The 24,637-nt window shown below is 35.4% G+C and overlaps 5 protein-coding genes across 12 annotated transcripts; 1 reads left to right on the forward strand and 4 right to left on the reverse strand.

Annotated features, from left to right (window-relative positions):
- Positions 1-3,051: 3,051 nt before the first annotated feature.
- On the reverse strand, positions 3,052-5,677 carry LOC101205046 (histone-lysine N-methyltransferase ATXR6). The gene is made up of 6 exons (XM_004145893.3): positions 5,320-5,677; positions 4,824-4,904; positions 4,486-4,715; positions 3,958-4,058; positions 3,665-3,877; positions 3,052-3,533 (listed from the first exon to the last, which is right to left on the reverse strand). The coding sequence occupies exons 1-6, from the start codon at positions 5,561-5,563 to the stop codon at positions 3,374-3,376; spliced, it is 1,029 nt and encodes a 342-aa protein (XP_004145941.1). The 5' UTR covers positions 5,564-5,677; the 3' UTR covers positions 3,052-3,373.
- Positions 5,678-10,798: 5,121 nt separating this feature from the next.
- Positions 10,799-12,560, forward strand: LOC101205283 (dof zinc finger protein DOF2.5). Its single transcript, XM_004145894.3, has 2 exons — positions 10,799-11,013; positions 11,338-12,560. Exons 1-2 carry the CDS (start codon positions 10,990-10,992, stop codon positions 12,142-12,144), a joined length of 831 nt encoding a protein of 276 aa, XP_004145942.2. The 5' UTR covers positions 10,799-10,989; the 3' UTR covers positions 12,145-12,560.
- A 2,530-nt stretch (positions 12,561-15,090) lies between these two features.
- Positions 15,091-18,366, reverse strand: LOC101204796. The gene is made up of 6 exons (XM_004145892.3): positions 17,851-18,366; positions 17,313-17,518; positions 16,362-16,460; positions 16,018-16,091; positions 15,602-15,838; positions 15,091-15,536 (listed from the first exon to the last, which is right to left on the reverse strand). Exons 1-5 carry the CDS (start codon positions 18,158-18,160, stop codon positions 15,613-15,615), a joined length of 915 nt encoding a protein of 304 aa, XP_004145940.1. The 5' UTR covers positions 18,161-18,366; the 3' UTR covers positions 15,091-15,536; positions 15,602-15,612.
- A 2,607-nt stretch (positions 18,367-20,973) lies between these two features.
- Positions 20,974-22,582, reverse strand: LOC101205521 (protein yippee-like At4g27745). Of its 8 annotated transcripts, none has more exons than XM_011656302.2 (4): positions 22,298-22,582; positions 21,982-22,007; positions 21,708-21,838; positions 20,974-21,437 (listed from the first exon to the last, which is right to left on the reverse strand). In XM_011656302.2, the coding sequence occupies exons 3-4, from the start codon at positions 21,798-21,800 to the stop codon at positions 21,210-21,212; spliced, it is 321 nt and encodes a 106-aa protein (XP_011654604.1). In that variant the 5' UTR covers positions 21,801-21,838; positions 21,982-22,007; positions 22,298-22,582; the 3' UTR covers positions 20,974-21,209. The 8 variants fall into 8 exon arrangements, with proteins under 8 accessions (XP_011654604.1, XP_004145943.1, XP_031741335.1 ...); XM_004145895.3 differs by having other exon boundaries at positions 21,978-22,007; positions 22,298-22,581; XM_031885475.1 differs by lacking the exon at positions 22,298-22,582 and adding an exon at positions 22,224-22,264 and having other exon boundaries at positions 20,974-21,432.
- A 742-nt stretch (positions 22,583-23,324) lies between these two features.
- LOC101205754 (protein yippee-like At4g27740) lies at positions 23,325-24,526 on the reverse strand. The gene is made up of 2 exons (XM_004145896.3): positions 24,318-24,526; positions 23,325-23,832 (listed from the first exon to the last, which is right to left on the reverse strand). Exons 1-2 carry the CDS (start codon positions 24,405-24,407, stop codon positions 23,605-23,607), a joined length of 318 nt encoding a protein of 105 aa, XP_004145944.1. The 5' UTR covers positions 24,408-24,526; the 3' UTR covers positions 23,325-23,604.
- Positions 24,527-24,637: the final 111 nt, after the last annotated feature.

Here is a 24,637-nt window from a genome sequence, read left to right on the forward strand (position 1 = left end):
AAAAATTGAAAGGAGCAATTATGAGTTCAAGCATTAGTCATACGTTGTTATCTTATATGAAATACCAAAGTCATTGTGTGAAGGTCATATGCCTAAAATCCTAATCTATTCTCTTTTACTATCAAATTATTACAAACCCAAAATTGACTTGAGGTGTCCAAGTGTGTGAAGGTGGCACCACATCAATGTTCATTTTCTTTGACTTGCAAGGGCACTTGAACTAACAAATATAATAGTCGTGATTGATGGTTCAATCGTCCAAAGTGAATTTAAAGTAACTTTAAGTAGGTAGTGACTTTGATAAAAATTCAACAAAGGGTAGGAGTTTCGAGAGGGGGGCGGGGAGGATCGATGAAAAAGGAAATGAAAAGAGAGGAATTAGTGATAAAGGGGAGTGTGTTAATGGAGATGTGGACCAATGAGGAAAGCATGCATATAGTACCACGGCTTAGTTAAAGAGAATTAGAGAATAAATGGAAAACATGGGTGTGGTGTGGTGTGGTGTGGTGTGGATGAGGTTAATGGGTGCAGACAACTTCCCACCAAACAAAGCTGGTGGCTGCCTTTGGGGTCTTTGATAGCTGCATTTCCCTGCATTTCTCTTTATTATTTCACTCCTCACCACTATTCATCCACTTTGTCCTTTTAACCATTCCTCTTTTCCTTTCCCTTTAACCACTCCTTTCCCTACCAATATATCTTCCATCTAAATTTTTAGTTCTCATCACTTGTGTGGATATAATATCATCATCTTGAATTTTCCACTCTAATGTCTCATGATGTATATGCCACTTTTGCTAGGACCCTCCAAGTTTATAGCTATTAAATTATCTTCTCATACCAAGATAAGAGAGTTTGAAGTTGTTTCTTCGTCCACGGCATAATCTAATGATTTCGAGTTCGATGAATGACATGTTTTCTTAGGGACCTCAAAATTCAAAAGACAAGAAATTTCCATACTTGGATAATCTTTTTGGAATGAAAGAGGCCAGATGTGAGGCATTAATGTGAGGAACTTGAGGATGAGGGTTCTTTTGGATATGGGTTGACATATATTTAAGAAGGAAATGGAATTGGGTAGAAAGAAGAGCTTTTAATTGAATTTAGAGAGATCAGTTTTTGTCACAATCAGACAATGAATGCAGGGGCAGGAAAAGATGGAAAAGAAAAGGCAGTTTCATAGGGATCTGAGTTCTGATGGAAAAGATCTCTGGAAAAGAAAACACAGATACAAGCAAAGAGAAAGCAAGTGCCAGAAGAAAAAAAAGGATGGATCTTGCAAAACCCAAAACAAAACAAAGTACCCTGTAAACAAAACAATATTATTACTATCATTATTATTTCTCATACTCAGAAAAAGGACCACTATTATAATTAATGGTAGGAATGCATCAAAATGAACAAAGGGTGGATGTGGGACAATGGTTGTGGAAGTGACATCTGATCATCCATATCTGACGGCTTACTGGCAAATGAGAGTGGGTTAGTGTGTGCAATTGGTATCACTATCAATATGTATTGAATTACTTCTGCTAAACTAGAGAGGGTTTTATATGAGTAAATATGATAAATGATAAAGAAGTAGGCAGCCTAAATAAGGACCACCCGAGTGGTTTCTTTCCAAATGCTAGTATAGTATGGTATAGAGTGGTCCTAAATATGATGACAATCATAAGATTGGAAAAGGAAAGAATGGTGTGGACAGTACAAACCTCCGCTGTAATCCACATTCGTACAACATATCTTGCAAGATTTCTCACAACTCACAATAATACAACATCACTCTTCATGCTTTTTCCTTTTCTTCCTCGTTTTTTCATTCTCCTGCATATTTAAATATATGCGTGTGTGTGTACACACTCGAAGGAACACATCCAGCTTCAACCAATGATATCCCTCCTGGTTGGATTTGTTTTTCAGGTTTCTTGCTACTTGAGATCTTTGCAACTCAAAGAGGAATGGGCCTGTTGACCTGCATTATCCAGAATTTCAATTAGAGTGGAGTTTGAATTCTGTTGGTACATTCATTGCTCCCATGTTACAAAAGAATGAAGAACAGTTCATAGCAATGGTGATAGGATCTAGTTTTTTAAAGTTGTAAATTGTATAGCTCCATTCCTCAGGCTGCCATATGAACCGAGAAACAATGTTATAGTCTTCTTCAATGAATTCCAACCCAACCCAAGACAAATACTCTTCTCCTCCATCATGCATCTCCTAGATTCCCAAATCATTTGGACAGGCCAGAGTTAACAAAATTATTGAGGCTTTAGAAAAATTAGATCTGCATCTGTTGGTCCAATAGATGGCAATTTCACCATCAGCAAGTTGTTGTCTAAACTCAGGGTATAGCCTGTTAACAACTGCAATCATTCTAGTGATGAGAGAACTTGAAAGCCATATCAGAGAGATATGGTATCTTTCAAAACTAGGTAGCTCTTAGAAGACTTTTGAACGCAACAGAAAATACTTGTCATATATGGGCAAGTAAGATCCAGGTTCAGTCAGAGCTATCCCTTTCTATTGGATTTGCTTTTAGCTTTGTTGCTCCTTGCAATCTTTGCAACTCAAAGAGGAATGATAACCTGCAGGTCCTGCACTATACATAATTTCGTTGTAGATGTCATTTCAATGTAGATGTCAATTAGAGGTTGAGTTGATTTAGCCAAATAATTCTTTGAATGGTACATTCAGTCGCATTCCCCTGTATGACATAGGGATGAAGAACACTCTAATCACCAAAACCCAGCTGATAAGCAGGAACTAGTGGACCTAACTAAAACCGATCCATTCAATCTGGACCTGGAGTTACCGTTTTGGTTTTCTTCGATGAATTCCAGCCCAAGACAAAGTCCCTTATCCCCATAGTGCAAGACTGCAAGTTCTGGTTTCACAGAACAATTAAACAAGGCTAGAGAGAACGAGATTACAAAGGCCTTTGTAAACTCTTATCTGCAGCCCTCAGCCCAAAAATATGGACCTTACACCAGCAATAGTTGTTTGAACATAGGGCAGTCTATTTAGTTATCTACAATTGCAATCATTCAAAAGAGCAGAAAACCAGACAACCGTATTTGAGATAGTAACCTTCAGAATTGGGTGGCCCAAAGACTGATAGAAGAGTTTTGAATCAGAAAAGAAAGAATTGACATATTAGGACAATTACATTCCCACTAACAAATGAGTTAGCAAATTATGAACTGTTAGTATGGGAGGCATTTCAAATTTTGTCCTCCTTTCTTATTTTCTCAAATAGGCACATGCTTGTGGAATTCTGAGCTTACAGAACCAACCAAACCATTAATTAGGCATTAATTGATCAGCTCACGTCTACAATTTCTAGACATTGTGTGGGCTTTACAAAGTAAAAAGGTTACACGAAATGCTCAGTGGGGTATTCATGCTCATATCCATTATAGTCATAATACAGTCTCTCTCCCTTGGATATATCTCTGTTTGCAATCAGTAGAACTCTACATTCACCATTTACATTGAACCTTACGCACTTAAGGTTTTGCTTTTTCCTGCCATCCCTGCATGGAAGAGACAGCCTCAAATCAAAAGGGAGAGAAAACAAGGAAAAGAAACTTATAAAATGAGGAATCTAGTCCTTCATTTTCAAACACCAAAGTATGACAAGAAATAAAGAAAGTGTTGAGCTTACGGTGTATGGTTGTTGATTCCATTTATAAAACGGGCAATGTTACTACGTTTGTCGGGACAGATGACAAGGCTTTTAGATGGGTTAGTAGCAGACAGTAAAGTCATCATACTATCCCCATCATCATGTTCACGGTTCTTCAGGTAATCAACATCCCCAGTATATTCTGTAATTATGGTCAAGTCCTTTATAAACCTATCTGCTTCCACAGTGAACCTGTGACCACGTATGAATAGATTGAGCTGTGTTCCTATCAAAAGATAGAAAAAAATATAGGACCATGTAGATTCACATACCCTTCTCGAGGATCAAAAACAACCATAAGGGGGGGCCATTCCCCTCTCTCCATCATACTTCTGCACAAGTTCAAGGTTTCAACGTCCTCTTTAGGAAGAACCTGGAATGCAGATGATAAAAAAAACTTCAACATCACAGAAGATATCACGCAAAGAGCCTCCAGACACCCAGTGACTTAATAAACTTTGACGTTGAAAAACTACATTCCTAACTCTAAGTTAGGCAGAAAAATATTTTGTAAATGCAGGTTTATCCATCTTACCACTCTCCCACTAAGCGAAAATGCCAAAAATGGTCCTTAACTAGTTCAAAGAATAAAGACATCCAGCGATTCATTGTTATCCGACAGTTGTATTTGGTCTGTGCATTTCTATAATTTGGAACTTCATTGATCCAATAACAACAAATGCATCACCAAAAAAAATTCGCTAAACAAATATCATGTTAGAAAAAATGGGCAAGATTGATAACTCACGTTCAGTTCACTCCTTTCCTTTTAAGAGAACAAATGGGGGTTTCAACTTTACCTGCATTCCTCCGTGCTCGAGAGATGCGCAGTTTGCCGATCTTGGGGCCATCCCACGCATATATGTAAGCTCGTTGCTGAAATTTGTACCAGTAGCTGTCAATGCTGTTGCTAGTGACGCCATTTGTTCCAAGCGTCTCGCAGGATCTGCTGTTGGATTAAAAGGTAAGAGCTTCCTTCTCTTTTTACTAAGTACTAAGCTACCAGCCCGTCTTCGCTTCTTACGGTTTTCTGAAGAAGAAAACAATCCAAGGAAAACGATTTCAGATATGACCCATGTAAACATTTACCCAATAGGATGGTACCAAACTCAAATCTCCAGTAGTATAAGATTTCTACCTAGGCTTGAGCCTTTTTCAGAGTCCGCGGGTCTTTGAATGCGGAAAAAGTCAACAATTTTAGTTTGCACAAGAGGGAAAGCTGCAAAGTAAGAAACCAGCAAGAGTAAAAACCATAGAAAAAAAATGAAAATCACTCGTGGAACTTGATTTAACTTGGTAACTGGCAACAAAAGAAATGTACAGAAAAAAGTCTACGGAAAAATCAGTAACCCAGCAGAACATTACTCAGAACAGAAAAAAAAAGAACTTGATTAAACATGCAGCATTATAAAGTTAAGAAAATTAATGAAGTTCATCCGCCCGCTGGGTAACAGATTAATAGCTAATTTATCTCGAACACATAACACCAAATGAAACTTAAGAAGAAGACACACAATGCGAAATGCGACTTCCATCTCATAATGCATATAAATAAATGGAAGAAATGAGATGTATTGGATAGACCAGATGAAATGAAAAAAGTTAAAATGAAAGGAAGGAAAGTGAGACGGTACATTTGAGTTTCTTGTGATTGGAGCAAGTGGGGCAGAACCAGGTTCCCTTGGGGACGGAAGGGAGAATGGGGGTAAGACAAAAGAGGTGATAGCCTCGATCACATTTGTCGCAGAGAAGAAGGTCGGCCGGAGAGTCCCCGGAGCCGCATTTCTGACAAAAAATGTCGTCGCAGTCGTCGTGATCTGGTAGAAAACGATGGGGGGAAGAGGGCTTGGGAGCAAGAGTTCTCCGGCTGTGGATCATAATTGGGAGGAATGGATTGGGATTAGGAATGGGAAATTGGCGCGATGAATGCTGAAAGATGTAAGAAATGGGTATTTGAAGAAAGGAATTAGGGCATCTGGCGCCCTTTTTGGTTTCCCGGCAAAACTAGGCGCCAAATCCAATTTACCAACCCTACGTTACAACTCTCTTCCCTCTCTTTCCTTCGTATTCCTTATTGGGCTTGGGTTACAAAAATAGTTATTGGGCTTCCTCAGCTCCAAAATGGGCCGGATACCCAATGCATCCTCCACCTCCTTCTTTTCTCAATTCATGTCTCCTCTAAAAATTTCACTGGTCTAAATAAAAGTTCAATCAAGCCCATCACATACGTGAAGGTTGACAAACAAAATATAGTCCATGCAAGTATGCATATTTAATTCAAATACTATACTAGCAATTCCCAATCAACTCCATCTGCTGGCTATACCCCAATAATAACAATAGAATGAACATATATTCTTTTAATGGAGTGTTCGTATGTGATTTATAATTAAAATCTTACAAGTCAAAGTTTGAGATTTAATCCCAAGATTGTATTCAATTCAAATATCCTCTATCACTTTCATTCATTTTTAAAATCACTAACTTTTGAAATTACAATCATCTTTAAGACCAAAACTCTACCTTAGAATCCAACGTTCTTCCTTTCACACTCTTATTTTCCTTTTATTATTTGGTTTCTATAAAACTAAACATCGTCCTATATTCTATGTCTAAACTACTTCAATGTCCTTTTCAAGAACGATCAATAGAAATTTAAGAACCTTTTTTTTAAAAGCTGTTTAAAGCACTTCAAATTGATGGATGCTTAGCTTTAAAAAACTAGAATTGATTTCACATGTCCAATTTAGGGGACAAAACAACCTCACTTAATGGCTTTCTATGCTCACAATTAATATAGTTTGCCCCTTGACAATTGATATTTAAAAGTAAGCAGAAGAGTAGATGGAGTTTGGTTGAATGCTGATCAAAACCAAAAGCACCCACGAAATAATAATAATCAACATAAAATTATTTATCCCAGCTTGGATGCCATATATATATATATATATATATATTTATAGTTTTCAAAGGTTGGGTCATAATAGCACTAAGCTTGAATGGTATTGGTTAGATGGTGTTTAATTTAAAACGAAGGTGAGCTGTTAGGCAGAAGAATGATTCTATGGAGAAGATGAAGAAAAAGTGCTTCCCTCATGTAGGAAGGAAGCTTCATCCTGAATACTAAAATAAGTTTTGCTTTTTAATTTGTATTTAAATTCTGTTGGACCCACATCCACTAGTATGTGATATTATCCTTTGTTGTTTTGTAGGGTTGAAGGAATGAGGTTGAGTGAGTGATACAAAATTGGTTTCTCTTCCTTGGGAAATAATACTATGATTCAAACCCATTTCTTTTCTACTCCATAATGCAATTATTGCCTCTTCTACTTTCTATTTCTCTCTTCTCCTCCAATGCTTCCAACTTTGTTAACCATTCTCCCCTACTAAGTGAGAAGAGACGAGTTCACTACGAGATTCTTCTCGTGTGTATTTAAGTGTAATATCCGACTCTATTAATCATGTTTATTAGTTGATATGACTCCTCAATGAAACATATATGGTGAATTAACAAGGATTAATCTAGAATAATTAGAGAGAGAGAAAATGTGTGAACTCTTTTGCAAGAGAACAAAAGAAAAGTGGCAGTGTGCTTGCAGTTGATACTAAAGTGAAATTTGACTACTATTGTTTGATATTTAGGGTGAAAGCTAATGAATTATATTAATGCTTTGAAGATGGAAATTTTGATATAGGGTTCAAATTGATTTAGGTGGTGAAAAAAATAGAATTTAAATTGGTGAAGTTAATTGCTTAAGATTTTAGTTGAAAATGATTTTAAAGTTTAAGAACTCTTAGTAGGAGATTGCATGCGCTCATATCATCACTGCAAAAGGTATCAAACAACTTGGATGTTCAAGCACATGGTGATATTTTTTAGTTCACCAAAGCGAGGAGAATTCACATCGTCATTTTTTCTTTTCCTCCTTAAAGGTTATCAAATAAGCTTGTTTATAATCCGACGTCATTTTGTGACTGCGGTTGTTTGTAATTTTGACAACGTCAAGCATGTTTCACGTTATCCTACGACACCTTTATAAACATGTGACCATTGCTTGAAGTTGAATATAAATTTAACGAATGCATGTAAACATATGTTTAATATTTTTTAAAAAGAATTAAAATTAGTAGACATATTTATTCAAAATACAAAATCAAATGTGGGTGGTGGTGCACGTGGGGGAGAAGTAAGAAGCACGTGAGGAAAAATGAATGAACGGTGATGGATGAATGGATGGATGGATGGATGGATGAAATGTGTGATTTGATTGGGATCGGGTATGGGACCGAACTTGTTGAGACACACCTAATTATTCCCCAACATCGCGTCAATTACACGTTACGCTCTCCCCTTGCATGTATCTAATTCCATCACCACCCATTCTCTTGCCTACACGTGTCCTCTCTCTTCCCCACCATCAATTTTCTTACCATAACCTCAACCCTCAAGGCCTTCAAACCTATCTAACACCTATACTAACTTTTACTCCCTCTAACCCTAAACACATAAATATTATTACAAAAATCATCGTAGATAAACTATATAATCGTCGAAGTTGAAAGTATTATAAAAAAGGTTACTAACGAATCACATGACCGAAGACTGATCAAAGTCATGTATTGAATACAGACGGTCCTCCATGGCATTTGTTATTATTACTATTTTAAATCTAAAAAGTAGGAGCTAGATGCACTCATTTAACCATTGATGAAAAAAAGGAAAAAAATTATTTTTTGTTTTGAGAAACTGTATAACTAATTTCAAAAGTTATATTTTAAACTATTATTCATCGAAAAATGATGGAGAAATTGTAAAAAAATAACAAAACGAACCACTATTTATACTTTATGACAAACAAAATCAAGTGTAATGAGTTTTTGTTATTTAATAGTTTTTTTTTAATATTCTTACAAAAACTTAAAAAATATAACTATAAATTAGTGTATATAATAAGAAAGTAAATACAAGAAGTGATTATTTGGTTGAGATATGAGAGTGGATGATGTATGTAAATGTGACAAAAATATAGGTCTTAACCTATAGGGGAAGGGTTTGAATATTTCAAATTAAACTATTGTTGAATTCAAAAACCATATGTCATAGAAATTAAACTATATATGACTCAATAATCCACTCCTTTTTATTATAGTTTTAACTATATTCCGAACTTTATTAATTTATTTATTTACAATGTTAGTATTATAGAAGAAAACAAAACATCTATTTTGTGGTAATATATACTAACTACATCTCTTCCTCTATATTCGTTTTCAACATTATACAGTATATATATATTATGGTACCTGCACTTTGTTTATGTTATAGCATGTGTATCTTTAACAATAGCTTCACTGTATATTGAAGAATGGCTTCAAAACTCAATTACATAAAGTTGTAATTATAATGGTTAAAGAACTTCATCATAAATGTGGGTGTGTTGTTGAAAAATATATAGGATAAAATTATAGTTTTGAAGAATTCATATTATTTTGTAGAAACAATAACAAACTCTACACCAGGTATGAGTATAATACCCCTTTGACTATGAAATAATGAATTAAAATTGAATTATTGTAGTGGTCTTTAGTAACAAGAAAGAACATTATTTCTATAAAATTGAAATTAATATATAGGTGTACAAAGATAAGTTGTTCAAATGATATATCATAAAGAGGTCTCCACCATGCATGCAAAGGAAGAAAAGAAAATTAAAATGTAGGAAAGGCGTGAGAAAAATGAATGGTGCAGTATGCATGTGATGGTGATGATCGATCATTTGATTGAGAATTGAAGAAGTTGCATTAACTTTTGAATTTCTTCTTGTAACACACGTTATAGAAAGTTTAAGAAAATATAAAAGAAAGATAGAATAATATGTTATGTATCCATCGGGAAAAAATGTATATTAAGCATGAATTTTTTAGTTACTAGATGAAGTATTATATAACGTACACATAAATAAATTAAATGTGTTCAATATGATTTCTTTCAATGAAGTCGATGCGGATGATATATAATAACTTCAATTATTATTGAGGTTAGCAACTTTAACACATATAGTGTAGCGATGGTGATCTCCTCCAAAGGATTTGAGTGATACTGATGATTTGCAATCTACGTTTGATTTTAGTATAGAGGCAATTAAAATGGATTTATTAGTTGTAAATTTACTTGATATCTTTAAAGGAAAGGAGGAAGAAATTTGAAAAGCTCCAAAACCAATAATATTATATATGACAAAGAAGAGCAGAAAGAGTCAAAAATATCAAATCCATCAAATCTTCCCTTAAAGAATGTTATGTTACCATTATCATTGCATGAGAAAAAGTAAATAAAAAGATTTTTTGCTTTTTTTTCTTCTCTTCTGATTTCTTTGGATAGATTAAAATCATAAGTTAATTAGTAATTAAGAAAAGGTAGTACAAATTAAAGTCAGCATTTGGTATATTATTCATGTTTAGCTAGTGGCCTTATTAATTTTAAAACAGACCTACCCTTCTACCAAACTTCTTTCCTCCATGTCTCTCCAACCATGGAAACTGAATACAAGTTAAAGTTCCTTTCAAAAGTGGAAAGTTAGAAGATGGCCTCAAGCCAAGTTAGTGAAATTTAGAAAACCCTAATTCTCATCTTATTTATTTTTGAAATATAGTATGGTTTTGAAATGGTTAGAATATAGAATTCATTTTGAACAATTAGCAAGATGGTTGAGGATAATATTTTATAGAAGTAATTTTAATCGTTTGAAAATGAGAAATGAAAGTTGGTTTTACTTTGAGTGGTATGGAGGGAAGAAAAGAAGTTGTAATATTTAGAAATATAATCGAATAGAGATGGAGGTGGTGGTGGTGGTGGTGGAAACATTGGTGGAAGTTGTTGAGGATGATGGGATTAGTGGTACAAAACTGAGAAGATCATAGGGATAGCTAAAGCGTGATGAGCACTGTGAAAAAGACTTAAACAAAAAAAAGTATTTAAGTATGGGATTTGATTAATTAGGGTTTATTTAAAAGAAAAGGGAAAAGGTGAAAGGACGAAAAGACCCTGATGAAAAGAGAGTAGAAGATGAGTTGGGAGGGGGGGGACACACAAATAAGAGTGATGGATATGAATGGGGGGATCCTAATCCCATGTTTTTTTGCTTTTACACTCATTTTTTCAGACTGAACACACAAAGCTTAAAGCAAAAAAGAAAAAAGAAAAGTGCCATTCTCTTTGATCAGTTTTGTTGTTGCTTTCTTTCTTTCTTTCTTTCCCCCTTTTCCCTTTCCCTTTCCCTTTCTCTCTTCTTCTTAATCCCCCAATGGACACTGCTCATTGGCCACAGGTCTTTCTAATCTCTATCTCTCTCTCTTATTTTATCACTTTTAATTAGCTCTCCCTTCCCTTCCCTTCCCTTTTCCTTTTCTTTTCTTTTATGGGTTCTTGTTAATTAAATTTGTTTTTAGAAATTTGTATTTTTCTCTACTTTCCTTTATCTTTCATTTGTTCACAGTTTTTTTTTTCACTGATTCTCAAAAGGGTCATCGAAAAAAAGCTTTCTTCTTCTTCTTCTTCTTCTTCTTCTTCTTCTTCTTCTTCTTCTTCTTCTTCTTCTCTTGTGGGTCGTCTTAAAAATGGAATCTGACGAATTTGTGGATTTGGTTATCAGTTTGCAGGTGGTGGTGGAATGGTTGTTAAACAAATGGAAGGGGGAGGAGGAGGAGGAGGATCATCAAGTTCTTGTTCAAAGCCTAATAGTGGAAATAATGGAAATGGAAATAATTTGTTGGAAAAAAAAGTAAGAGGTGAAAAGGAGCAAGCTTTGAAGTGTCCGAGATGTAATTCGAGTAACACAAAGTTCTGTTATTACAACAATTACAGCCTGTCGCAGCCAAGGTATTTTTGTAAGGCTTGTCGGAGGTATTGGACTGAAGGTGGTTCTTTAAGGAATGTTCCAGTAGGTGGCGGCTCAAGGAAGAACAAAAGATCTTCACTTTCTTCTTCTTCTTCTTCTTCTGATCATAATAAGAAAATCAACGCATCTCATCAAATCATCAATCATCAAGATCTCAATCTTGCAATCTTCCCTCCAAACAACAACAACAACAATACTTCTATCTCCACTTCATCTTCTTCTTCTTCTCATCTTTTGGCTTCTTTCATGACGGCACCGGCAACAGGAATGTTCAATGGCAGTGGTGGGTTTGGATTGAACGAGTTGAAGCCACCTGCAAGCTTAAGTTTTTCTTTGGAAGGGTTTGATCAGAATGGAGTAAGAGGGTACGGGGATCTTCATCATCACCATCATCAAGATCAGACGGCTGTGATGTTTCCAATTGAAGATATGAAGCAAAGTAATGATCATGAGGAGAATAGGGGAGGACATGGAGGGGATAATAACAACAATAATAATAGTAATAATTCAGGTGGTAGTACTGGATTTTGGAATGGAATGTTGGGAGGTGGATCGTGGTAATATTTTTATTTTTCACTTTTAAATACAAATGTTCACGTTGCTAGAAAAAGAAAGATGAAGAAAATGGTGTGTGCTTTTTTCTTTTCTTTACTTCATAGTTTGGTGTTGGTGGGGTGATTTTGTTTGTGGGGTTTTGATGGAAAAAAAAACTAACAATAGGGTTTTTGTTTTTCCTCTCTTATGTTTCCTTTTTGTGTGTGTGTGTGTGTGTGTGTAATCTTTTTATTATATAGAGGATTTGGATGGTTTTGAAGCTTTGTTTTCAGGTCAGCTTCAAATGAATTGACATTTGAAATTCAGTGGAAAATATATCACACACAGATATATATGTTGTACGTTGTTGTGTTACAAAACAAATATCAGAGAGAGCTCATTGATTCCTATTGTAGAGCTTAAATATTTCATGATTATTATCTTTTTTGTATCTCATCTTTTAATTATATTGTTGGGTTTTGACTTGTTTTTCCATTTGTTTTGTTGATGTATAATGTTTATATATATTGAAGTATGGTTTAGGGATTAGAATGGAGTTATGATGAACAGCCTGCAAATTGCAGCTTGCTTGGCTACAGCTACAAACACTACTACTACACTACAACAACAACAACTACCTTTGTTTATTATTATTTTTATTTGAGAAAAACTGAGATTTGTGTGATTAATTAAACATAATTTATTTGTTAGAAGAGGAGTGAGAGAGTGAGGTGGCTGCCAATCCCTTTTAACAGCAAAAGTTAGTGTGTGTTTGGTTGCCAAAATGCAAATGCCAATTGCCCAACAGCTCACAAATGTCAGTGTCTTTTCAGCAAAACCCCATCTGAAGTAATTCTTTATGATCGAACACTTCCATCCATTAAAAAGCTAAGCCCTACGGGAATCCCAATAAATTAAAACCCCTCTCTTCTCTTCATTTCATGTTAGCATAGCCTTAGCTACATTCCCAACAAGGAAAAGGGGAATAATCAATCAAACCATTGTATATCATTCAATTACTCTATAGTCTTTTACTTGCATAGAAATATAGAGAACAACATTAAGGTCCCATTGAAGGGTCTCTCTCTTTTTGTCCTTTTTAATAACTATCTACCCTACTTGTTGACTTCAAGGATGCAAACAATGAATGATGTGCAATATGCTTCCTTCATGAAGCTGAGTCAACATTCGCAATATTTGTCATTGCAAATAATTATATAGGGTATGCATAAATGCAGTTACCTTATGGAAAAGAGTCAAGATGGAGGGAGATGCATGAGATTGAGCTCCAATTAAAGAATAATATGATAAAAGACTATGCCCTACAACTTTGTTTGTGTATATTTAAAGAGAGAGAGAGAAAAATGGTGGGGGAAATTGGGGTTTGTTTGGTCGTAAGGACCCACCAAACATTCCCTTAGATAAGTGCGCCAGAAAAATCTTGAAGGGAATTTTGGAGTTTCCATTTCAAAGTAACAGAAACCAAAAAGAGCAGCAGTTTGGTAAGGGATAATTTTCGTAGTTTGAAAATTTTCCATGTAGTTGCTTACAAAAGTAGAAATTAAGTACTGCCTACAATTCATGAAATCAATTAATATACTATTTATTTGACAACATGACTTGTCAAATATGAGTAGACGAGTTACATTGTCTTCTTATCGTAGTTGCTATTTATTATAGCTTGCACCCTTTTCATGCATTCCGATCACCATGAAAGAAAAAACTTTGTCGCATGATAATTTATGATTGAATACTTGAATAGATTGCATAAAGATAAGTGTAGATTAAGACATAATAACATATTTTGGTGAAGGTTTTTGAGGGGAAAGAAAGGTAGTTATTTTTTCTTCTCCAAACAAGAGAGAAAATAAGAGTGAAAACAAAAGTAGAGAGAATAAGAGGCACATGCTTGTGAAAATATAGAAGTTGAGTGAGAAAAATAGGGAGAGAGCACCAACAACTATTGGGGGCAAGAACTAAGAACGAGAGCGATATCGTAATTTTTTCTTATGAACTAATAGACAAAGAAATAGAGTGGACATCATCTATCTCTCACTCTTCTGACCTACGAATCTAAAATAAACGCTCAATTTCTATTTCAAAAGCTTACTTTATTATGCTATGCAGTTGACACATATTAGAGGCTTCCACAGAATTGCAAACTAATTGGTAACAATAATTCCTTATCTCAACTGATCCAATTGCGGTATTTCAAACACAATAGCTTTTATTTGACTATTTGATCAAGAGTCCATATTCATTTTTAATCTCCATCATAATATAAACTTATTGCAAAAGAGTAATCGACTTTCTTCTTTAAGCTTTCTTCAAGGGGTGGAAAGAGTGCCAGAGTCATTATATCATATATCCCAGAAGAATTAGAGGATTCATAGTTATCTGACTCATCTAGGAATGCCCAATAGAAATCATAAGAAGACATTTTAGAAGAGTAGAAGGCTCTTCTATCGAAGGATGACACCAATTATCATATATAAATAACCTAAAGGTAGAGTTCTAAAAACAAAAAAGTACTATTATTTAATTTAAAAAATGTTGTAATGAGTTGGCAAATAGAGAAGAATACTTGGGTGGTTTCTTGTGAAAAAAGAATACTCGAGAGGCTTTGAAATGAAGATCAATTGAGAGTCCTTTAAGATCAAAGTGGGATAGCATTGAAAATAAAGGGACAAGGAAAGGTCAGAACTCATAAGTCATGGGTGGTCCACTGTTTTAGCAGTTGGAAAAATCTATGATAATCTTTGAAGTCGTGTTTATAGGCTATTTGAAAAAACGAAATTAAAAAACATGTGAGTAAGTGAAATTTTGTTTGATTAAGACTTCGCTTGAAGAAGTGTTTGTAAAACTAACTACTACTTTTATTTTATAGTACCCTTTATGCTAATCACCCTAATTTTGAAAGAGACTAACTCTATTGATAATGAAAAGATGGATCGTTTATGAAATCACCCAACAGGATAAAAAATAGTCTTCTTTTTCGTATTCTAATAATTAAACAATTAATAAAAGACTTATTATACTGATAAACAACCAGACAGGCAAATCGTGGACTATCATGAAACAATTTAGTTTGAAGTAATGATGATTTTTATCAAAAAAGTTTACAGAACATGCCTGGTTTAGTAATGTGGAGTGGTTGAACTTTCATGTGAAGACCAAAATCAAGCATCGGCTGTTCTCACTATAACACAATTTTCTCGTCCCCAACCAATGTTCCCTGAGATAGGGACGTTTCCTTCAAAAATCAAGGCAAAGATACGCTGTTTCTGTTTTTCTCTTCATACTTGACCAAGTGTGTGTTTTTCTAACTTCATCCCCTTTTCTTTCCTTTAACATTCCACCCTAAAAATTCATCACTGTTACTCCAAACCCGACATCACGAGATATTTCTACTGCTGCATCTGCCACATTCCAGACAACATCAGGAAGAGTTTATTGATGCAATGACAACCTAAAGAAACATTACCATATTTATATTTAATACAGGTCCAGCGACTCGAGAACCCGACGAGCTTGGATGTGTAGTGCTGTTAATCTCTGCTCTGGATCAAGAGTTGACCCAAATTGACTGGCTGCCCATATCAAGGAGGCTGATTTCTCTCCTAGAAGCTGCCTTATGTCTTCATGTATGGTTGCTAGAGGAGGCCTTCCCCTCCCATTTACATGTCCAATAAGAAGCAATAAGAACTCACCACATTTCAACCTAATCAGAAGACAAATTAATGGGGAGAATTAGATTAGAAAATAAGGAAATACATCGTATTGGTAGCCTTTAAAGAGGGCTATATCTCTCCACCAACTGGATATCATATAGCGAATGGTTAATGTGAAGATAATAAAGGAAGCGCCAGATACAGATTGATAGGTGGGGATGGGAAGGACCTGAGGTTTTCATCAATCTGTTTGTCCCTTATGAGCACTGCAACTTCCTCAATACCGTTGCAAACCTCAAAATCCTGAAAATAAAAAACATGAGACTCCTTGGTTTTTCATCAAACTAAACAGTTGGTAGGAACAATACTTCCCATGAGTAAAGGATTAAACTTGATATTTCAGAAATGCTAGCCATGAAAACAAGACTTGTTATAGTGTTTTCAATCGCGTACATCCGGAAAATTCATGAAATATCAACGCAACACAATGATTGAGAGAACAATACAATACAAACAGGAGAGTTGAGTACAAGAACAAAGGCATCGTAAAGTATGTCTTAATGACAGCATTACCATTTGATTGGCTGAAGAATCCAACATTACTGAAATTAAAGCATCTAAGCATGCACCTTGTTCGAGTATTCCACGAATAGACAATATGTTCATCAAAACCTGAAGAAAAAAATTGGATATTCAGATTCCACAGTTTCAGCCAACAGAACGCTAGAAAATTTTAGGCATTATGTAGTTTCTGGCTATATGCACTACCATCCTACGACCTTCTGCAACCAGAACTTGAGGAAACATGACATCCTCAACCATAAGAAAACAAAGATATGCATGAACAAATACTCATTACGAAAGATGAATACTAAAAATTCCTCAATTCATAATCCTGTCAATAAAGACAAGTTCAAAAACGGTACTGCATAGACTGGAAATTTTGATCCATTCATTCATCTTTGGCATTCAGAGGTAACAATAACTATCCTGTCTCTGTACATGAACCGGAAAGGACATACAAATTCTAAGACAAAGATATACAAAAGAGGGAAGGGAGATAAGGGGCCAACCAAGCTCCTACCAAATTACTGACGACCCATTTGGATTGACTTGAGTGTTTATAAACTTTTTTTTCTTTTGCGTTTATAAACATTTAATTTAAACACTTACGAGTCAATCCAAACACACACTACAAAAAGTAAAAGCAATACAAACATGTTTTCCAAAGAAGTCTAAGAGACGATCGGTGACTTGTGTAAAGGTATACTAGCAATGCAAAGGTTCTCTGTAAATCCTCGCAGCTCAATTAAAGAGTAAGCTTCTTCTAATGTCAAAACACCGTCTTATCCAAACCGTATATAAATTAACCGAAGTTGACTCTATAATTTAAGCAGATAGAGTAGAAGCCCATGTCTAAACATCATACCTGTTCATGTAACTATCGGCAGTAGGCTAAACAATTTTAAAGAGACAGGATAATAAAGGAATGGCACGAGAGCTTGAAAAATCAAGAGGACATACCGGAATTGCCTTGTGCTGATGGGCTAAAGCAGTGCTCTCTCTGTGAAGAAGACAACAACCTTCTAAAACTCGTAGTGCAAGGGCAACTTCGGCATCGGTTGAAGGACTAGCGATCTTCAAAGGTTCCACTCCAAAGATATGGTCCAAATTTACCACAGGATCATCCTCTGATTCTTTTAACGACTGTTGAAATAGAACTGGAACCACTGTCACATGGCCAAAACGGAGAGGGAAGAACATCATTTTATTGGGCGCACGAGAAAAAAAAATGCAGCAATCGAGCTTCTGGGGAAGCACAACTGAAATCTGGAACTTGGCTTCACACCCAAAAAGACTAAAGAGATTCGTAATTTTCTAAAACTCATACAATTTCCAAAGTTTGTAAATTCAGTGTGCAATATCTTGCAGCAAAACAAAATCACGCTAGAAACAAAAATGCAATGCAGCTGATTTAATCTTCTCCGTTGGTCACAGTTTCACCCAACAGAAAGAGCAAAAGAAAGTTAACGCAAGGAACGAGAATCGAGGAATTTCAGACCTTGAAGCTCGGGCACGGACTGAGTCTGGCAGAAAAGCTCGATCGTAGAATTGGATTCAGCAATGGAGCGAAGGGACTTGAGGAGGCTACGAAGACCACAGACTCGGAGAAAGCTAAACTCGGCGCTGGCATCTCTGAGGCCTGTTCGAAGAGCAAAAGTAACCTCACGAAAGAGCCTCTGACGGTTCAAAGAATTGACCAACTCCCCGACGGCGGAAGATGTTGCAGAGGCCGATTGGTCGTCCGGCAAAGAATCGGCTGAGGGATTAGGCGTGAGTCCGTCGGTCCACAATGCCTTCTTGAGGTACATCTCCAATTAGGGAGTCCGGCGTCGGAGAAAGAAGGTGTGTGAATCGATGCAACGGTGGTTTGTTCTTCGAAAGCGATCGGAAAAGAAATGTCGCCGTTGCAATTAGTTAACAATGAAGTATATATATTCTTAATAAAAGAAAATTAAGAATAAAATTGAGGTCCAAATTTTAATTGAAAACGTTTAATCAAAAGCAAAACTTCCCTAGAATTTGTCACACCATTCTCGAATTTGTTTTCCTCCTAAGATTTTCTTAATTAAAAAAAGAAAAAGAAACTGGATTTTAGTATCAGTTCCTATTTGGATTAATCTAATATTTGCTGATGTTAGTGAATATATGTGACAAAAAGAAGGATTAATCCTTTTTTTTTCCTTTAGCTTTGATATAAATATATTTTAGATTAACCAAACTTAATATCAAACTTTTTTTCCAATGCATTATTAACATACCTACTTCAGTTTGATAAAATTCGAGTTAATAGTTTAATTTGAGTTTTTAGTATTTCAATTCGAATTGGTATAAGCATAGAACTTTTATGTTCCTTTGGCATAGCGGATGGGTAATTAGAGTTGTAAAATATGGAACCAAAGTTATCAATCTCTTGGATTCAATGCAATTTCATTCTGACCCTTGAAAGAAATCATCGTACTCTAAAAATAATAAAAATGTAAAATACAAGAAATTGTGTTTTTATTTGTGAGATGCAATAATTAATTATCAATATTTGAGATAATGACGTTAAAAAACTTCTTCCCAGTATTAAAGAGAGGTTGAAAAGATAATTCACGTAATTAAAGAGTTAAACCTTCATTCGCCACTTCGTTGATTTGATTTGGGTCAATGTTAATCTAAAGAAAGAACCATTTGGTGGCAGTCTCCCATCCATGCCTTTTGTTTTTAATCAAATGAGACAAAAGATTCCAACTTATCAAATTAAGTAGTAATTCATTAATATCATTTGGATTATAATTTCAACCTCTTAAAAGTTAGAGAAGCAGATGCCTTGGACCGCTCAGTCCATGCCCATGATTGAGCATCGATTTTCAACTTCTTTGACTATATCTATATTTCTGCTAAAACACAACCTTCCCCAATATTGGTCTGTAGAACATATCACCTTTGAAGTTTGCTGATATGATAACTGCTTGCACATTCTAAGTTCAAACCTTCAGAGGCAGAGAGCATCTGTTTGATTTTCCCATGAGAAATGGTGTTAACGAAGATTTAAGCTGGTGGCTATATGAGTTTTGACTAGTTATGTTATTTATCCTGATTTCTCACTAGTTTTAGTTTTTTTAACCAAACCTCGACTATTGGCATTCATTGTGAGAACTCCTGCAGAGTTTTAGTTCACACTGATATGAAGATGATGCTATAAATATAAAGATGATATGGTTTTATCCAAGTGCATATGCTAGAGACTGAATTCAGATGTGGGATGCACAGCTGCAGTTTTCATGAACAAGGAAGAATTGAAATTTGCTTACTGCAGATGCCAAAAGCTGCAATGCAGTTCATTAGCTAACGAAGACGGAGTTGAAGATGACCCCAAACACTGGCTTTTGTGTTATGGTACTCCCTTTTCTGCTTTCAAGCAGAGTTGACTGCATACCTGCATGTCATTCAAAATAATCTACTTCCCGAGTTCCATTTATAAAATCTTGGAGTTCAACAACCAGTAGAGAAAAATAGAACATCACATAAGCAAACAGCTTAATAACTACGGCCATCTAGTTGCCAAAGTACAGGCAGGCTAATTGAATTATCAGCCGACCGATTCTGGCCACCTTATTTAAGAACTAAACACTGTCAGTAAAGCTAGAAGTAAAAGAAAAGAAGAGGTGCCGTCCAGAACAAACATAAGAAGTATCATCACTACTGACTAGTAGTTCAGGGATTCAAGAGGCAAAGGGTGTAGCATGATCAAGAACCATAAGACGCACAATAACCAGAAATTGAGGCTTTGAGTCCTAAACATGGAACTAATGTCCAGCCATGTACTTATCAATTCTTATCTTCTCTGAAGAAACTAGAGACACACATGCCCCATTGAAAGCTGCAGTATGCAATTCGCTTGATTGACTTCTCACTAATTAGAGAATCAGACATGGAGAAAAATGAGAAGCAATCCAGTAAAACATAGGATAAAACCTTTCCTAGTGTTGGAGGCAAGGTAAACCATAAAACCTTTTATCTCACCATGCTTGAAACTTTACAGAGACGAGACACGTTAAAAGGCTTTGAAAATGGGGGTATCTTAATATGCACCGCCATAAACTTTAAGCATGGCCACCATCCAGAATCCATGGAAAGGAAACTAACTTTGTCCTACTCTCACCTTTCTCTTCTTTATCTTCTATCTATGTTTCACCATAACATTCTTCTGAGAAGGAGATAGCACCTAGAACAGAGTGGCTAACCTCGTTCTTCTGGAGAGAGAGAACTTTTTTACAAAAAGGAAAAATAGAGACCAATGCAAACAGAGAAAAGGAGAAACTGTGAATGGCGGAGCAGTGAGTTTGCTAGTCAGCATAACTGGTCACTCTCTTTAAAATATGAGGGAAAAAGAAAACTAACATAGGGAAAAATGATCATCAATTTAGTTGAAATTGCTAAGTTCTCGCCAACTCAATGTTACACTTTTTTAGCCAGTACAGCTCAAAGCATGCAAACAAAAAATGGAGAACGCTTACGGAACACCAATCCCAGAGAAATTGGACTGAAGATACTAATAAGATTTTTTTTTCATCTCGGTAGAATCAAAGACAAGACAACAATATCAAAGTAATCCAGGGAATGTTCAGAGCAAGAATGACTTAAATTAAGCACCACAATTTCATTAACACAGATGGTGAGGACTCAAAATACAATGATGTCCAATACAATGATATCCAGTTGAGTTCACAACTTACAGAAATATACTATATACACGAGGAACAGAAAACAATGACGAGATAGATGAGAGCTTTATATACAAGATAACAACACGAAGAATCAATAAACTTACATCAAGATAAAAATCAATGCATTAAATACGACCAGAGGATGCTACCAGTTGTCCCTAACGATTTTTGATTTTTCAAGAATGAACTTCCCTTCTTTGTACTTCTGAGATGCCTCATATGCCCTTTCATATTTCCACCCGAGCACCTCACGGCAGTCAACACAATGCACATCAGCAACAGTGTGGAGACCCGTCATGAGATGCCGGTCTTCTTTTGGTCCCACTGTGATGTTCATAGCATGAGAGAAGAGAAAAGCACGCCCATGCCTTCCCTATTGAGAAAATTTAACACAAAAACAGTATTGGACTATGTACGAAGGTCAAAGTTTCAGAAAGGCATTCCAATCTTCAAGTTTAATCTGAAGTTTCAGCAAGATTATGTTAACAACACGAAACACAGTAAGATTAAAAACAATATAAACATCGAGGAACCCTTTTTGAATTGGGTTCTCTTCTGGGCGATTAGCGAGGCTTCTTGAATTGATGATCAGACGCAGTAAGATCAAAAATAAAATAAAAGGCTTAGATTTGTTTTTCATCACCTGAAAAGCTTTAGAAATGATATCATCGTGAAAGGCAACATGGTTCCTACAATTACAGCAGCTGTACAAACGAGGCCCCAACAGTTCAGCCATTGATCATCAAGCAGAAAGACCTCCAGACACCTCTCCCCCTAAAGAATCATCAAGCCCAACCCAAGTTAACAAAAACAAAACCCAGACACCAATAGAAGTGAATCAAGGCTTTCAATCAAGAAACCATAAAAGATGGATACGATCAAAAGCTAAAGAAGGGTAGGAAAAAATGTCTACCTACAATGAAATCAATGGTGACCCAGAAATCTGCAGCAAAAGATAAGAAAAAGAAAAGGGGTTAGCGTGCAAATAAATAAACAATAATAACACAATGGATCACAGAAAGGGTGAAGAATTCAACAAGTAAGACCAAAAAGAAAAGGGTAAAAAAAATAGAGGGATAGGGACAGGATTAGGAGGGATAAAGAAGAGGAAGACCAATAAATAATAATAGTGTGCGAAGGATCATTCATAATAGAATACCCAAAAGGAAAAATGTGAAAAAATCATTCATTGAATCAACGAAAGGGGAAAAAAAAAAACAAAAAAGGATGAACCTGAGGAAAGTTAAATACAAATTGAAGAGATGGAGAGAGAGAAAGAGTGGAAGGTTAAGACGAGTGGAAGAGAAGTCATTCTTAGCTTGGAGAGTGTGAAAAGGAATTAGGAATTGAATTAAGAAAAGGAAAATAGGGTTTAGAAAGTGAAGTGAGAAATTTAAGGGAAGGAATGATGAGTAGAGGGAGAGTGTGTCTCCATGGATGTGCCGCTCTGAAGCTCTCTACACAGTTTTAGAGAGAGAGAGTTTTGGTTTGAAGATGATTTGATTTGATGACTTAGTTGAGCGAGCCACGCGCCATACCCTACGCCTACACACCATGCAGCCGCGGTTAGTGATCGAATCTACAACCTCTAATCCTCTACTAAACTCATTTATTTACCACATCTTCTTTTTTTTTTCATATTTTATCTATTATATTTCAATATTCACACACTTACTTACTTACTTACTTATTAATTTATTTTTCGATTTAGTTCTCAAATTTTAAAAATATAAACGAAATTTTAACATTGTGTTTTTAATCATATAATCTATAGGTTATCTAATACTCCATCTTAATAAATATTTACTATTTTATTTAACTAGTTTTTGTATAATCATGTTGGTTTGGTTTCAACAAAACTTTAGAATTATAGAATTAACAATACAGAAACCATCTTCACAATTTTCTTTTGGACTATAGTAAGAGAGAGTGCAATTCAATTACTACTACGTTAAATCAACGGTGAAAATATCATATTCCAATTGACTTATGGATTAAATTGAAGATGTCATGTTCATATTATGACTAAACATCACTATTTTAAAAAGAAAATTACGGTGACAACGTAGGAATATGGTATGTAAAGTCTGAATAATTTTTCGATTTTGTAGATATCACAACTTTTCATATGCACAATAGATTCTTCCTCATCAGGGTTGGTGGGGAAAATGTCGTTATCTAAATTTTCTCTCTTTTCCTCTCATGTAGCAAGCCAACTCTCTCCCTTTACAAAGTCCTAATTTGCAAGAAGACTAAAAAAAGTGTGAAATCCCCTTTTATAAATTATATAAAGAAAAGTAGGTAATATAATAGGATTACCAAATTAGATCAGCTTTGAGTTATAACTCATGGAAGGGTCATTGAGAAGATATAAACAAGTTATATACTGGACCTTGTAAACTCCAAATGATAGCATAGTAGTAGGGGCTATGATCCTAATAATACACAAAGATGTAGGGTATGATGGACTTATTTAATGGAATCATGTATGTCAAACACACTAGATTTATGGTTTTATATTGTTGTTATTACAGTTCAGTTCAATTGTATTCCTTGGAAATTTTAGCGGTTTCAATGATGAACTTTCCTTCCTTGTATTTCTGTGAGAGGTCATAAGCTTTGAGATACTTCCAACCCAAAGCTTGTCCACAGATATTGCAATGTATTTCTGCAGTTTTGAAAATTCCTGTTATCAACTGCTTATGCTCTTTTGGTCCTTCCACTATGTTCTTTGCTTCTGAGAATAGGAATGCTTTCCCTGATTTCGCCTTCAATATAATAATATAATCATTAAACACAAACTCCTAATTCTAATTTCGATCGTCTCATTTTAAAAACTATCTAATCCAATCGAGAGTATATACATATCAGGTCGTGCTTAATGACACAAATCACTCACACTCAACCTTTATATTACCCTTACTCCATCAGTTACTACTTCGATCCAATATTGATCCCAAAGAGACATTAGAGTGTCCTTGACATAGCACTAGTACGTGCGGTCATCATGTTATGCAAATTCTGATTAAGGTGACAACTGAATACGTGTGCTTATTGGGTCAGATTCATGCATCAGCAGTGATGGGTAAACATAGTTCAATTAGTTAAAGTCATAATAAGGTTAAGATTAATAAATAGATGCTAACGAATCCATGTATTAGGTTGGCTAAGTAAGAAATCCAGTAAGTGAAGAGTTGAGTATAAATTTCTATAGCAGAACATAACAGTGATAATTAGGAAACAAAGGGTTTACCAAGAAGGATTTAGAGAGGAGATGGGCTCCGGAAGCGAGGGGATTGCGGCAATTTCTACAGCTATATGTAGGATTCGAATACTCCGCCATGGGAATGGAACCTCAATTGCTTCTAAACACACAGATGAACCAAGAAATTAGATGAAGATGATTTTAAGAAGAAAGAAAAGGGAAAGTTGGATAAGATTCTGAAATCCAATTTGTTGACTTGTAAGATAAATGGAGTGTGAGACTGAAACAGTGGGAGTGATGTTGACATTGGTGGGTGGGATAAGACTTCAATACTTAAAAGAAGAGTGATTAACAAGTAAGGTGAACAA

Source organism: Cucumis sativus, chromosome 5 (genome assembly GCF_000004075.3).
Source record: "Cucumis sativus cultivar 9930 chromosome 5, Cucumber_9930_V3, whole genome shotgun sequence".
Lineage (NCBI taxonomy): Eukaryota > Viridiplantae > Streptophyta > Magnoliopsida > Cucurbitales > Cucurbitaceae > Cucumis > Cucumis sativus.